The following is a 15,284-nucleotide window of genomic DNA, read 5'->3' as shown; positions in this document are numbered from 1 at the left end:
GTTCTACATACAGTAATTGTGTTATTGTACTGTTGTACATTTTCGTGTTTTGCTATCGTTTTTGCCTTACTGTTTTTGTTAGTTGATATATGTTTTTGTTTTATAGTAATTAAGATTATATTGCTGCTGTACCCCTGTTTTTGACATTTTTACCCATAATGTCTGTTTGCTTTGTTCACACATAGTTGTCCATATTATAAAATTTTATGCGGCTATCATACACGTGAGAGGTTAAGCTGGTTATCAAACATGGTTTCAGCCACCATTTCTACAAAAGACAAGGTCTGAACCAAGTCAGGAAATAACAGTTGTTATCTATTCGTTTGATGTGTTTGAGCTATTGATTTTGCCATTTGCTTAGGGACTGTTTTACCTTTAACGATTGCTCTAATAATCACATACTGGTTTATTTCAGAGCAATGACCGTCTGCCATGTGTGATTAGTCGCGGGAAAGGGAAACACACTAACACACCTGACTTTGAACGAAAATTTAGGACTTATTTCCATAATTATTTTACACGTAGTGAGATATTCTCTAATGAAATGGCTATGACTTTGATATACAATTGATCTGTACATGAAAGAGTTAAAAGTTTTTCTACATACTTAAGGATGAGTAAATAGTTCCCTTAGCTGTGTATTCTGTTCCATTAATGATGTTGTTATCAATTAGTCTCTGACATGTCTCTGATGCACGTTGTTTTATAAGATAAGAATCCATACTTATATCTCCAACGCATGGCTGAAAAATATTAAGAAAACGATAAATACAAAACGTGGATTGTAGTTTTTCCATAATGATAATATTTGTATCATTGCACTAATGCTATGCCAATCTTTTTGCTATGGGTTAGCCTGTCTTCGGTTTACGACATTTTTATTGTCCCTTTTGTACTTTCGGCATTTCTTTTTATAAGTGATAGATATTGTAGATACAACACTGGAATGTTATCATAAGTCAATCACAATGCAAAAAGTATTGCTTTTCACCCTACATTTTACAGTAAAAGTGTACTAAAAGCGCGGGAATCACTATGTGATCAGTGTAAACTCATCGAACTTTTGAACAAACTTATTGATAAAGGTTATCTTACCAATGTTTTAATAAAATATTTGAATACGGTCTACATTGGCACAAATATCGATTTTGTTATTAGCAAATTCAAAAATAAATAAATTTGTATTCTTTTCAAACGAGTTTTATTTGGGTTGTGTAAAATTTAGGATGTATAAATACACATCCACATTCATTTTCTTTATAGAGATTACTGTATTTATGAATTACATTATACTTATTGATTTACTGTATATCTTACAACAACATTATTTTCATTTACCTGTATACATTATTTTATTAGGCGTTATTTTGTCCATGGTTATTCCTGTCTTTCTGATATTGTTTATCACTCACCCCTTTTTTTTATAGATTTTGTATTTACATTGTGTCATAGATTAAATTTATTCGGTTCAGTATATTTTCACTTGTTTGTGTAAATATGTATTTTGATTGAGTTAAGGTGGTAACTTACACTACAGGGAGATAGCTCTGTAAAATCAGCCAAACGTTTTACTAACGTTGTGTTGTAAAGAGAATATAAAGCTTCTCAATGATCAAATTTGGTGTTTGTCAATCTGCTGTATAGCCAGTGTAATTTTTCTGATAAAATGGTTGGTTCAAAATTTTTGAAATTTGTATATTTTGGTTAAAGGGTCAGAGTAAAATACTTTGTCAAAATTTTATGAAAATTAAACGAGCCAAATGAATTTTAGTGAAAGTGTTGGATACCACCTTAGGTCATTCAAATTGTTTTTTTTTGTGTGTATATTTATGTTGGAATGCACAGGCACTTGTCTCAGATTTTTTTTCCCTATATACCTTAATATAACACAAGGTACTTAACTAAACATTTTGAAAATGTCACGCGGTCGCAAAATTCCGTAATATGCCGATTTCCCAGTAGCCAACGCCACTTAAACTTATTATGTCGTAAATCTGAATTGATTTTTCTACACACTTGTGTATAACACGCCTACGTTTGCTGTCGAAATCATCCGTAGCAATCCTACCCAATTATGGCAATCGTTATTATTTCGTCTACCGACGCCAAGTTGGAAACAAACGTCTCGCAGTAAAAGGTATCTCCCCACTCTCAAGGTCCAAATGTTTCTCGGAATTATCTAATCTTATTTTATTTCATACGTTAAGTCAAGAGTGAGTCTGCATGATATCAATAAACTGAGAAAATCTGAGTTCTAAAAATAGAAACTCCTGACACATTAGACTATTAGACAGACCTCATATAACACTTTTTAGGGTTTGTATCATATAATCTTTTACGAATTTACAATAAAGATAATAATGACTATTCAGAGAAAAAGCTGACAGTTTTTTTGTAAATATTTTTTTTGTAATAAATCAATCACCGCGGACTTAGTGTTTCCAATTTGGTGTCGGTATACAAAAAAAATCACGTTGACCTGCTTCTGAGGCATGCTACGAATGATCCCGAAATCAATGGTAGTCGTGTCATACACCTTTGTGTAGATAAATCAATTTAGATTTACGGCATAATAAGTTTAAGTAGGTTTGGCAACCGAGAAATCGAAAAAAAAACCGGAAGTTTGCAACCAGATGACATTTTAAAATTTTTTTTAGTTAAGTACCTTGTGTTTTATTAAGGTATAAAAGGAAATTTTTTTTTGAGATAAATGCCTGTTTTGGGATGTAACACTATTGTTTCAGGTAAGGGTTAAGGTTGGTACCTATTTAAACGTTTTAACCCACTGCATTTGTTTGCAACTGTCCCAAGTCAGGACCCTGAAGTTCAGTAGTTGTCGATATGTGTTCATTAGTGTTTCTCCTGGTTTTTGTATATAGATTAGACCGTTTGTTTTTCTGTTTGAATGGTTTAACACTATTAATATTTAGGGAACTTTATAGCTTGATGTTGGGTGTGAGAAAATGCTGGATGTTGAAGGCCGTACTTTGACCTATAACAGTTTACTGTTAAAATTAAGACTTGGATGAAGATTTGTCTCCTTGGCACTCATTTCGCATCTTCTTGTCTATCTAAGTACCAAGAAAAAATGACCGTTAGACTGCAACATTCAGCTTCATATTCATTCCCATCGCAAGTTGCATTATTCTTAGGACTGAAATAAAAGAAAATTAATAACATAGTAAAAGATGAGATCTGCAAAATATGATAGCACATTATTTTTGTGTTGCGGAATCGTTTTTCTCTGTAATGTAGTTTTATATATTGAGAAAACATAGGAGTAAGCCACGCGTCATATCTAGATACATGTTCAATTTCAGATACATTGTCCATAAGCGACGTAATAAGTCATACAAAATCTCCATAGATTTAATATGTAGAAGTTCCCAAAGACTTTAAGTTTTTACTTATTTGAGAGTTCAGTGGTGAATTCAAATCATTTTAACCGTTTCATTTGTATCCTCGAGCATCTTTTCTATATCAGCGATCTAAAGCTCAGTTTTCTATCACTGATAAATTTCTTTCCTTAATAACTGTTTAGTTAAAATTATCCTCATTGAATGATATGCAAGAGGTCGGCAATACTGTTTTGCGCAATACTGTTTTCGTAGATGTGAAGTGTCAAAATACAGTAAGTACATATTTGATATGTAAAATAACAACATTCCTATTGTCACTTTGGACTTACTAAACGATCTTAATTGCTTCTAATACATATATTTATCATAATCTTCAGAAGGAAATACCAAAACAAACCTACGTTGGGTTGTTACATATTCTCCGTCTGTAAAGCATTCCTCGTCCACATGACCGGGAACAGGTTGTCCATGTTTCCCAATCTGACCACCCACCTGCTCGTACTTCAGGATTAATTAATTGAGCTTCAGACCAATCAACACACCAAAGCAGATCTAAGTAAATATTCAGTTGGATGTTTGGCAATTAATAAAATTTCGCAAATATCATGGTTTGAAATTAAAATTGTGTCTGGTAAAGTACACGTAAATAACAAATAAAGAAAACACCATTACAACAATGTAACCCATATATAAATGAACAGTTTTATTGAGGTTAATGCTTTTTTGTTTTTTGTTATTATAATTATTGAAAAACTGCTTTCACCAATAGTTTGCTTGAAATATTTTGTCTGTTTTCTCTTAGGTATCATGAACAGGGCGAACTAAATTGCATCAATTTGGATTTTACAAAAATTCGCGTAAAACAGCTGAGAAAAACTATCATAAATGTCATAGCCTTTGACATAATGAAAGTGTATTATATATTAAAACCTGAACCGAATGTAAATAATGGGGGTGTTTATGCTTATTTCAAATAGTACGTATACAAAAAGAAAGATCACAAAAATACTGAACTTAGAGAAAAATCAATTCGGAAAGTCTATAATCACATGGCAAAATCAAATAACAAAACGCATCAAAAACGAATGGACAAGGACTGTCATTGGTACAGGCATTTTCAAATGTAGAAAATGGTGGATTAAACGTGGTTTTATAGCGCTAACCCTCTCACTTTGATGACAGTCTCGTCAAATTCCGTTATATACAACTAAGTTCTTTTATACTATGAAAACAGACATATACACAATCCATGATCATTAACGACATTGATACTTTATATTCACCTTTTGGTCTTCACAGTATAGTCCGATTATAGAATTCGACTGCTGGAACATCCGACCATGTGTATTCCCAGCGTTATGATCAACACAGCTATACTTGATACAAGCAAGGTTCGCCTGTCGACAGATAGAAGCCGAATAAATGTTCTATTCCCTTGCATGTACAAATAATAGCTCTAATTTTTGTATCACTTTAGTGAAGATTATGAAAATTTTGACATATAATTTTTGTAATCACAAGTGTTGTTATTAAAAGTAATTGTATAGACACGTGAAAGATACCAGCATTGTTATTAGGAAAAAATTAAATGCTGAGATATAAATTATCACGGACGCCATCATAATTTGGTTGATAATTTTGTATTTTCGGTGTAACAGACGATCATGGATTTATCAAGTGTTGTAACCACAAACCCGTGCTTCTTTTCTTCGATTGTAACATCAGATGAATTATATCGAATTGGTACTTACCATGCAAACATTACGGTTGTGAGATGTGGGTTCGGATCTTTTCTCCCTCTTTCAGAACACCTCATAAAAACCCAATGATTATTGTTTTTCGTGAATGTATGTTTTCATTGTCGGATTACCTAATACTATTAAGTTTACGATTTCTTATGTCTTAATGGAGATATGGGTTGATATTTAAAATTTGCTCACATTCGGATATTCACGGTATCTAAATCCACTTCCGTATAACTGTTCACATATTTCATCTGCTGTATACAACTGACCTGGTAATAAAGAAATAATATGAATATTAAAATACAGAAATTATTTTGATAAAAACTGTTAGAACATAGTATATGTCTATATTGCACACTAAAAGATTTGTCGTTAATAAAATAAAAAACTCTTTTCTGTTTCAAAAGCATACACATATGTTTAAAAGGGGATTAGCTGTTAAAGTCATGTTCACTGATTTAACTTAAAGTATCATATTGGATCTTTAACATACTAAATCGTATATTCAAATTGAAATAATTCTGAAGTAAAATTGAGAATGGAAATGGGGAATGTAATTAGCAATCTCTTGCGAAGGGCTTAAATTGAATGTCACATGAATACGGATTCAATGAAGTCGAATTATTTATTTGCTAGTGAATAATTCAGCAGCGATATTTCTTAGTATATTTAGTAAAAATTGAACTAAACTAGCAGCTAAAAACGAGTTATCATTTCACTATTTCGTTTTTATATGATTTCAGAAAAAAAATCTTTTTTTTTAATCTTGTAGCTTTTGCACCTTTAAAGAGGTGGGCAAGAGGTTCAACTGTTATGAAGTTATGAAGTTATTCAATTCGTTTTTATCTGTTATTCTGAAAATATATTTGCTGTTAGCTGTTATTGTCTTATTCCTTGTAAGCTGTTATAGGATTATTATTTTTATTGTTATCTGTTACTGTGAGAGTGTATTTCCTGTTAACTGTTATTGAAAATTGAAATGTTAGCAATTGACAGCCAATCTTAATTGAAGAAAATTAAACATTTTGACTTAGACGGAGAGTTGTGTCTTTGCCTATCATACTACTTCTCTTATATCTATTGGGGTCTTTCCACTGGTGTTATGGAAGTCATGTATTTGCAGGAGGATTCATCACATAAACATATTAAAACAGTCGGGTCTAGGATCATTCTAGTATTCATTATTATTACTCTTTGTAATAAATTCCATTGTTTGGGAACATGTTTTTAGATGTATAATTTTGTACAAATTATAATTTGTAAAACAATTGTATACTATAGTTTGTATTTTGACTTTGTACACATTTTACTTATGAATTATATATTTTGTTATAAAAATCATTGGTACACCGTATAGAATTTCAAATCAATGAGCACATAATAAACCTCATGTTGTACTGTTACACCACTGTCCAAGGTTAGGGGAGGGTCGGGCACCAACTGACATGTTTAACCCCGCCACACTCTGTATGTGCATGTCCCAAGTCAGGAGCCTGTGATTCAGTGGTTGATATTTGTTGCTAAGTTTTTTGACGGTTCATTATTTTGTAGATAAATTATGCCGTTAGTTTCTCGTATGAATTGTTTTTCGTTTGTCATTTCAATGCCTTTTATATCTGACTATGCGGAATGGGTTTGCTGATAGTCGAAGGCGATATGATGATCTATAGTTGTTAATTTGTCTGTGTCTTTTTATCTCTTTTGGAGAGTTGACTCATTCGAAATCATACCACATCCTTTTATACTTTTATACATATTTACAAAATGCAAAAATAGTTATGTATCATTTATTTGAGCATCTACATGAAAGAGATTACCCTGACTATATTTTTTTTTAAACTTCACATAGTGAAAATTAAAGCTCAGAAAGTGCTACTGCAAATAAAGACGTGTCTTTAACAGCTTCAATTTAATTTCTCCACAAAATATACTTTTAAGAACCCAACAGCTGTTCCAATGGGTACCCACATTCTCCATATTCAATTATTTCACATAAGATGCATGATTGTTGTTTCTTTTGGTGTCGATCAAATTGTCACTCAGACTAATTTCTATTATGCTGTCAGAATAGTCACTTGAGCCAATTTCTATTATATTATCATGATTAACTGTATACATGTATCAATTACATTTCCTCTAGGTATTTTGGTATTTTATGACTGAGGTTTATTATGTGATCATTGAATACAAAATCTATAGTGTGCATCAATTCGATGACAAAATCGATACGAGAAAATCGCTTTCCAGAAAAATATATTCTAGATATCAAATTAACATAGGGTGGCACTGACTTCATTTTCTTGAAAAAAGAAAACCACAAAAATTTATCTATCAAATGCCTTTGATTTTTAAATATTCCTTAAACAAAAATAGAAACTAGTTATTTTGTTCAGTTTTAAGTGAATTTAAGTAGAAATTTGTAATTTCGTACATGGATTTTTTTGTACAAATTACAATTTGCATTTTAACAAATTACAATTGTACAAAGTAAAAATACAAATTATAATTTGTACATTTTTTTTGGGTACAAATCATAATTTGTAGAAAACCAAAACTTGTACCCCAATATATATAAAAGGTGTCCCTGTTATGGTGGTATGGACCTAGGCCTCTCCTCATCATAGCCATATGTTTTCCTTTTTTGTGATATTAAGAATTGTTCAAATTTGAATTTAACATAAACCGGTATATGAGGATAATGTTCCTTGTACCCCATGCGTACCTGATACCTGATGAGGATCATATTATTTTTTTAAAATGAATAAAATGATTCTGTTAAGGCCTAGCTAGATCTATACAACCAGTTATATAATAAAATCTACTGTATTGGTCCAGGACCGGACTTTTCAATTCCTTGATATCTGTTTTAAGCTAAATCAATTTACTGTTTTGCTGTTATTGGAACCCCCTTGGCCCCTTTTAAAGTCCACATGAACTTCATCAACGTATTTTTTTAACTTCAAACATACATTGGTTGATATAGAAATACTATATTTACTGTATGGCTTTATCAAGTAAAGAAACAAAGGCGGAAATTATAAATTAATGGTCGAAGGAAAACAAACAGGACAAAATTAAAACTACAATTCACATACATTTAACACAAAACTAAAGGTAGCACAATCTCTAGGACCCGGTGTTTAATTACGATTTTCAAATGAAAATCCCAATAAAACTGTATTGTAAGCACTGTGTCAAGAATAATATCATTCCAAATAAAGCATCTGAAATGAAGATACACATATAGATTCTTACATTGACACCAGTGGATTATCAGACTTATCCATTCGAGATAGTTAATTTATCAATTTTAAAGTCCGAGCCTAGATGAGGACTTTAAAATTTCTGAATTGTACCATCTAGATTGGATAAATTCGATAATCCACGTGTAACTATGTAAGAATCTGTTTCACTAATGATTAGAAAATAAATATTCTCTTTTTTTGTTAAACGAAAATCCCCTTCGAGTGCCTTTCACATTTCAAAAAATTGTCAATTTTATCATCACCTGTGAGCATATTTTGATTCATTCAGTTAACTAATAGTTATCAAATGTACCAGGATTATAATTTAGTACGCCAGACGCGCGTTTCGTCTACATAAGACTCACCAGTGACGCTCATATCAAAATATTTATAAAGCGAAACAATTACAAAGTTGAAGAGCATTGAGGATCCAAAATTCCAAAAAGTTGTGACAAATACGGCTAAGAAAATCAATGCCTGGAATAAGAAAATCCTTAGTTTTTCGAAAAATTTAAACTTTTGTTAACAGGAAATTTATAAAAAAAATGACCACATTATTGATATTCATGTCAACACCAAAGTGTTGACTACTGGGCTGGTGATACCCTCGGGGACGAATAAAATAGGCTATGACCCTTAAAATCACCCAACCACCTTCTTAGGTCACCGGCATCCACACGTTGATTATTTTTTTTTATATACAATAGGTTCAGAAAGAGATAAATTTCCATAGAATAAGGGAATCACTTTTAACAATATAATTACTTAAATATATTAAAATAGAGCAATCTGTGATCAACTGATGGATGAACAAAAAAAACTCAACAGTTTAAAGAAACCCTATACAAAACACAATGATTGAGAAAAACAAACAACAGTACACAAAATACAAATGGAAAACTAAAGGCTGAACAACACCATATACTGGAGTTGAACTATGCGCTCCGGAAGGGTAGGGAGATCCTGATCAACTTGCGGCACCCGTCCTGTTGTTCATGTTAATAAAAACCTGGTCATAAGTCTTATTCGGCAAGTGACGTTCGGGGAGAAGGGACTGAATTGCATTAGCGAGGATAACAGTGAATTTCCTAACTAATACAACACAATAATTTGAATACAAAATTTTATTTGATACATCCCAAAGATAAAGAGAACAGTCTTAGTCTCGAACAAAGTGGTCAGAATAGATACTTACTTGAATGTCGTCAAAAATGTACCAAATATATATATGAACGTGAAGTGACTGCTGCCTTCACCTTCTTCTTCCAATATAATAAAAATAAAGTTATTTATAACGTATTTACCTGGAAGTTCTGGCACTAATATTAATCCCTGTAAAGATGATGGAGTTACTTCATTATCAGCAATATTGTCTATCCATAGACATCCATGATTCCCTGTTCTGTGAAAACAATTACGTATATTAAACAAGTCAAATAACACAGTAACCTACCAAATGGAAAATACAAGTAGAAATACAAATTGTTATTCTTATATCCCGTTTCAATCTTTCAAAAACAATGAAAGCTTCAGTTATCTACTGATTCACATGAAACAGACCTATGATCAAGTACTTAAAGCGCGTGCTCCACACACAATTAAGAGACTCACCATTGGAATTTGAAATCAAATCATTTTGAAACCTGGATCAATTACAAATTGAAAAGTATTGATATAAAAAAAACCACAAAAAGTTATGCCAAATCAAGGTTTTATTTAAGTCCTGTCCAAACATTTTAAAAAATTAACACTGCCAATTTGCTAGATTTTTTTGGAGTGGATATTTTCAAAATTGCATAAAAAATGTATGTGCTACTTTTCATGTCTTATTGTCTTCTTCACTTGGTGCATACTCCAATGAGCTATCCTATAAACTACTTGTTCTGATAAATAACATAATAAGTTTTTGCCCACCTTAATTTCATCGTCGTCGTTTAACATTTTATAAACATCACGTTTTATGTTTTGGAAACAAACTGATAGTCTTTCTTCAACATAGGTGGTGTATGCAATTGATGATAAATATATTGTACACTTTGCGTGTTCCGTATTTATTTTATTAACATACTCAACCACTAGAACTGTCCAAACCATTGAGGAAAGTTTCAATAACTTGCATCCGTGTTAAATGCAAAATCAACATTAAATGAGTCTTCTGTGGATATTTCAATTCAAAATTACAAAATATACTTCTCTTGAAATGTGCAAAGAATATGTCAGTTTTTCTTAAAACCTTTAATGACGAATCATGTTCTTTTTCATTGCTTAGTTTAGTCTTCGTGTTTAGATTTTTACTGAATTCTTTTTTATAAATATATAAATCACGAAATCGACAATGCTTTTAAGATACAATGTTTTTTTTTTCTTTTCATAATGATATAGTATACTATGTTTTCTTACTGTAACATTGTGTTCATATCATTGGCACTACATGTACTCCATCCGACGCCAGCGCCACCCGTTATACCAACGTCTGGAGATAAACAATTTCTATCAGCATCATGCAGCATACCCATGCTGTAATCAATGTCTTAAGTTATAATGGGTAATTATTCTTAAAATTACTAAAAATGAACTTTACTGATTGGAAATGCAAGTATTTAATCGTATTTCTCCATTGCCAAAACAATCTATTAAGGAAGTTCGCTTGTCATGTTTTGGGATTATTGTCAGATTTTTGGAATCCTCTGGTTTTATCCTTTTTAATGCCTTACCAACAATTGCCCATTGACCCCCATTTTTCTTTTTATAAATCTTTTACATGTATAATGATAAGCAATATGTTAAAGTCTTATAAAATTTTAAGTATCTTTAATAGTTTTTGAGAACTTAAACTTGTCAATGATAAAGCTATGAAAAGTCAAGAGAAAATATTCCGAAAAAGTGTCAAAGGCTAATATCTCGAAAACAATCACATTGACCTATATATTTTTTTGGCTCTTTTGATTCCTTTATTAATCCCCTATCAATATAAACTAGTGTTTTGAAAAGTTAATTATTTTGAAACTGACAACCGAACTCCCTTAAAATACTGACAAAGGCATAGCAAAAAAAAAAAAAAAAAAAAAAAACGAATAACGTCTTGTGACAACTACAAATATATCTATAATATATCTATCTTCCATACATGTATAATATTGAAAAAAAAATAAGATCACAAAAATACTGAACTTAGCGGAAAATCAATTCGGAAAGTCCATAATCACATGGCAAAATCAAATAACAAAACGCATCAAAAACGAATGGACAAGAAACGACTTGTAATGTAAAATTAACCAATACATAGTTATGCTGTCATGTCAAGCTATTTAACAGGATCATCACACAGATGGAATGTCAAATAGTAGTTTATCAAAGTGCATACAGAAAACATACTTATGACCTATTTCATGAGCTGTCGTGACATATGTTGTTATCCCATCTGCAGAAACACCACATCTGTACCTAGCATTGCATACTAGACTTTGGTAAGCTAATCCTCCTAATTCTGGATTAGGTATGCTATAAATATAGAAAACTGTATCATTCACTAAGCGCACATTAATCTCGCTTTCTTGATATTCTTAGGACGCGACAAAAGATGTGATACTGAGTATACGTCAATGAGACATCAACTCATCGACACAGGACAACAAAAGACATGTATAGTTATCAAACGGTTTGAGTGTATTTTCAATCTTAATAAATAATGCAATGATAAATGTATATCACGGTATAATATAATAAGGCATTTTTATGGTTTAGGTCATATAAAGTTGTATTGAAAACTTTTAATTATAATATTGTTTTAAGAATACTGGCTCGATAAAACTGCTTTACTGTATTTTATTTTTGTACCAATACTTTTAAAAGATCTTTAAATAGTTTAGTAAAAAAACGACTTTAAGTTTACACAACAATCGTCTGTTGATTAGCAGATACTAATTTCTGAAAGCAATGGTTAAGCCAAAATTATTCACTTTAAACATTCAAATAAAACATTTCCTAAATGTTTTCCATGGTAATATTGTGTACTTTGGGTAGAAAGTAAAATCACAAAAATACTGAACTCCAAAATGATTGTGTTAGTAAACAATGCAGACGCACTAATAAAAATGCGGGGTATACTGCCATTTAGAATAGGTTTTTGGCTGTTTATCTTAGTTAGACTGTCTATTTCGTACTTACCCCGTGTGAACATGTACATGATCGTAAGGTAGACCAGCTTGAGTTCCTGTACATATATTGTTCAAAGTAACAGACAGATCAGTGGAAGTATTGTACCAGGACTGAAATAGAACAAAAGAAGGAGCAAATGTATGGAAGATGTGTATTCAAAACACTATCTGTACTTGTTAAAGTGCATGACCATAGTATTGACAAAATAGTGGTTGGTTTAACAGATATACTATTGTTTTTAACCTATTAAGAAATTAATGTTTCTTTGATGACCTTGACGGTCTGTATTAGATTTGACTTAACTTGTGTATCCAGATTGATATAATGACAAATGCAGTAGAATTCACATTCAACAACCATAATTCCTTAAGACCCTCCTCTCTAGACAAAAGAAGAACATCACCTGAAGTGTCAGTGTTAATGGTCAAAAGTCTTACAGGAGAATTCAGACTTCTTTTATGAAGACGCAAAAATATTTCAGGCGTTTTACAAATTAAAATGTTCTGTGAATTTCAAGGATTTTATTCTGAAGACTCTCTTATTCTGTTATTTTACTACCAGTTATTTAAAAGACTTCATAAATGATGATTGTATATTACACAAGTCAATCAATAATATATAAAACTGTTATTATGCATATGTTCTCACCGGGTTTGTGTCAAAAAACGTCATAAGTTTTATTGATAGAGTGACGTTATAATTCAACACACTAGCTCGACTCCAATCATATTGCACCTACAAAGATACAAATAAAATACATCGCATCTAAAAAACTCTCTTACGATTTCAATTCTTTCGTGTTGCTGTAAAATTTTTGTTAGTGACATACGAAAATAAACAACCGCCATGACAAGGTGAAAATGAAAGAGCTTTCAACAGTTGAGGAAGCTTTTTATTGCTGATTTATAGCTGTTTTGATGATTGTAAAAAGGGGGTGGTGGTAAAGTAGCATATATCTTGACTTACAACTAGAAATTGACAATGAGGGACGGTTGAACACAAAACTGTACGTCAAAAAAGATCACTTCAGCTTTAAACTTTCCATTTCTATGCAGCAACATTCTAGCAGCGCCTGCATACGGAGTCTGTATTTCCCAATTGATACGAAATTCCCGGGCTTGTATTTTCTATCATCATTAAAGTGCTATGGTAAGGCAAATTAGGCACACAATGAAAAAAAAAGTGTGTGACTGCCACTTCTTTAAATTTCCAAGTCTAAACACTGTATGAAATAGTTTTTATTATTACTACAATTGGTAGGTCTTTTTATTAGGTTGAGTAGAGGAAAATTGACGAATAACATTTATTTTGCAAATGAAAAAACCGGATAAGGCGTCTATTCTAAAGGCTTATGTATATATAAAAAAAAATTTCACATTAAATAGATACACCTACTGCATTATACTTGTTAAGCATGATTTCAATTCTTTGATTCATGTCAGTAACTTGTAATTTATAAGTCAAGAAGTCAGCATCTACATACACGGCCAATTCTATTGTGAAGTCAGAGGAAGGTACCGCTCGTTTGTGTATTCTTGTGTGGTGAAATTCAGTTTGATGAATAGGCATGTAATCTAAAATGGTATGACATATCTACAAAAATTAGGAAACGTTTATTGTTTTGGTGATTGACCGGACACGGCTAACTTGGTTTTATCGCCATTTTTCACTTGATATAACAAAAATATGATAACGGGTTGGTCTTAAATAAACATTTTTTAATCATTCTTTCGTATGTCTGTTCTCAATTGAATTCTGTCACTGATCCTATAAGCATTTAATTGATTAAGTCAATAAATAGAATGATCACATGTTACATGTGTATGAACCAATCGATACCACTGAAAAGAGTTTCCCATTAGAAAGGCAATTAAAAGTATACTTTCAAAACCAAAAGGAGGCTATTATAGTCTTAAATTGAGAATGGAATTAAAGAATGTGCCAAGATGACAACAACTAAACCAAAAGGTAGAAAACAGCCCAAGAAGAACATAACTCTTATCATGCCAACAACTGGTTTTAGAACAAATGTGTTTATTTCCGATGCAATGACCCTATGAGTGAATCAAGATGTATACCAAAAACATGCCATCTTTATTAACCCCACAACAGTATCATAACTACATTCCTTCTGAAAAAGTCTGTTTGAAGGTTTGGTTAGCTTTTGGAATACCGACGTGTTTGTGTTTTGTTAAGAATGTTACCATAAAAGATTGGATGTGAAATATTTGAACATATAGAATAGCTGCACGTTGATTTATATTTATGAATGATGTCCTTGTACCGATAATAAAACATTAGTAAATGTTATGACTATAATGTTATGATATAGAAAACACTAGTTATTACTTTTTCAGTAATGAAGAGATTTCTTTCTTTGAAATCAAATACATTGTTACATACATGGTCAAATCAAACTCGTTGAGATATATAAGTCATTATCTTTATCATTAAGTTTGTTATAAAGATTCCCGTTAAATATATAAGTATCAAGATCTAGGCAAGGAAAGTTATCATTGCTAGTATAAGCTTTATGTCAGTTCATCAAGATTACTCTCTTTAGTGTACATTCTATAGTCGTCATTATCGAGAGCCAATATATCATCCAAGTATCTAAAAGTACATTTGTATCAGATGTTGTTTTGATGGATCTGATTTTAATCATAAATTGTAAGTCATAACAATAGAGAAACATGTCTACAATAAGTTGTGCACAGTACGTACACATTGGAATTTCGGTAACTTGACGATTTACGGAATATGCATGTTTCTTGTAA

The 15,284-nt window shown here is 31.5% G+C and overlaps 1 protein-coding gene and 1 long non-coding RNA gene across 2 annotated transcripts; both read right to left on the bottom strand.

Moving 5' to 3' along the window:
* Positions 1-613: 613 nt before the first annotated feature.
* Positions 614-3,900, bottom strand: LOC143067139 (uncharacterized). The gene is made up of 3 exons (XR_012975857.1): positions 3,761-3,900; positions 3,094-3,154; positions 614-743 (listed from the first exon to the last, which is right to left on the bottom strand). It is a non-coding gene; the product is annotated as an uncharacterized LOC143067139 (long non-coding RNA).
* A 715-nt stretch (positions 3,901-4,615) lies between these two features.
* Positions 4,616-13,236, bottom strand: LOC143069859 (A disintegrin and metalloproteinase with thrombospondin motifs 19-like). The gene is made up of 7 exons (XM_076244664.1): positions 13,156-13,236; positions 12,517-12,617; positions 11,725-11,850; positions 10,750-10,866; positions 9,654-9,751; positions 5,300-5,373; positions 4,616-4,756 (listed from the first exon to the last, which is right to left on the bottom strand). Exons 1-7 carry the CDS (start codon positions 13,177-13,179, stop codon positions 4,616-4,618), a joined length of 681 nt encoding a protein of 226 aa, XP_076100779.1. The 5' UTR covers positions 13,180-13,236.
* Positions 13,237-15,284: the final 2,048 nt, after the last annotated feature.

This window comes from Mytilus galloprovincialis, chromosome 3, assembly GCF_965363235.1.
Source record: "Mytilus galloprovincialis chromosome 3, xbMytGall1.hap1.1, whole genome shotgun sequence".
NCBI lineage: Eukaryota > Metazoa > Mollusca > Bivalvia > Mytilida > Mytilidae > Mytilus > Mytilus galloprovincialis.
The sequence above is the reverse complement of the archived record's forward strand: the minus strand, read 5'-3'. Positions and strand labels throughout refer to the sequence as shown.

Excerpts from the sequence above, each read along its gene's own strand:
- LOC143069859 (XM_076244664.1), bottom strand. The coding sequence starts at position 13,179 with ATGACGTTTTTTGACACAAACCCG. Across the intron at positions 12,618-13,155 it reads CGTTTTTTGACACAAACCCG|TCCTGGTACAATACTTCCAC; the intron begins GTGAGAACATAT and ends GTTCTATTTCAG. Across the intron at positions 10,867-11,724 it reads GCTCATGAAATAGGTCATAA|CATGGGTATGCTGCATGATG; the intron begins GTATGTTTTCTG and ends CATTGATTACAG.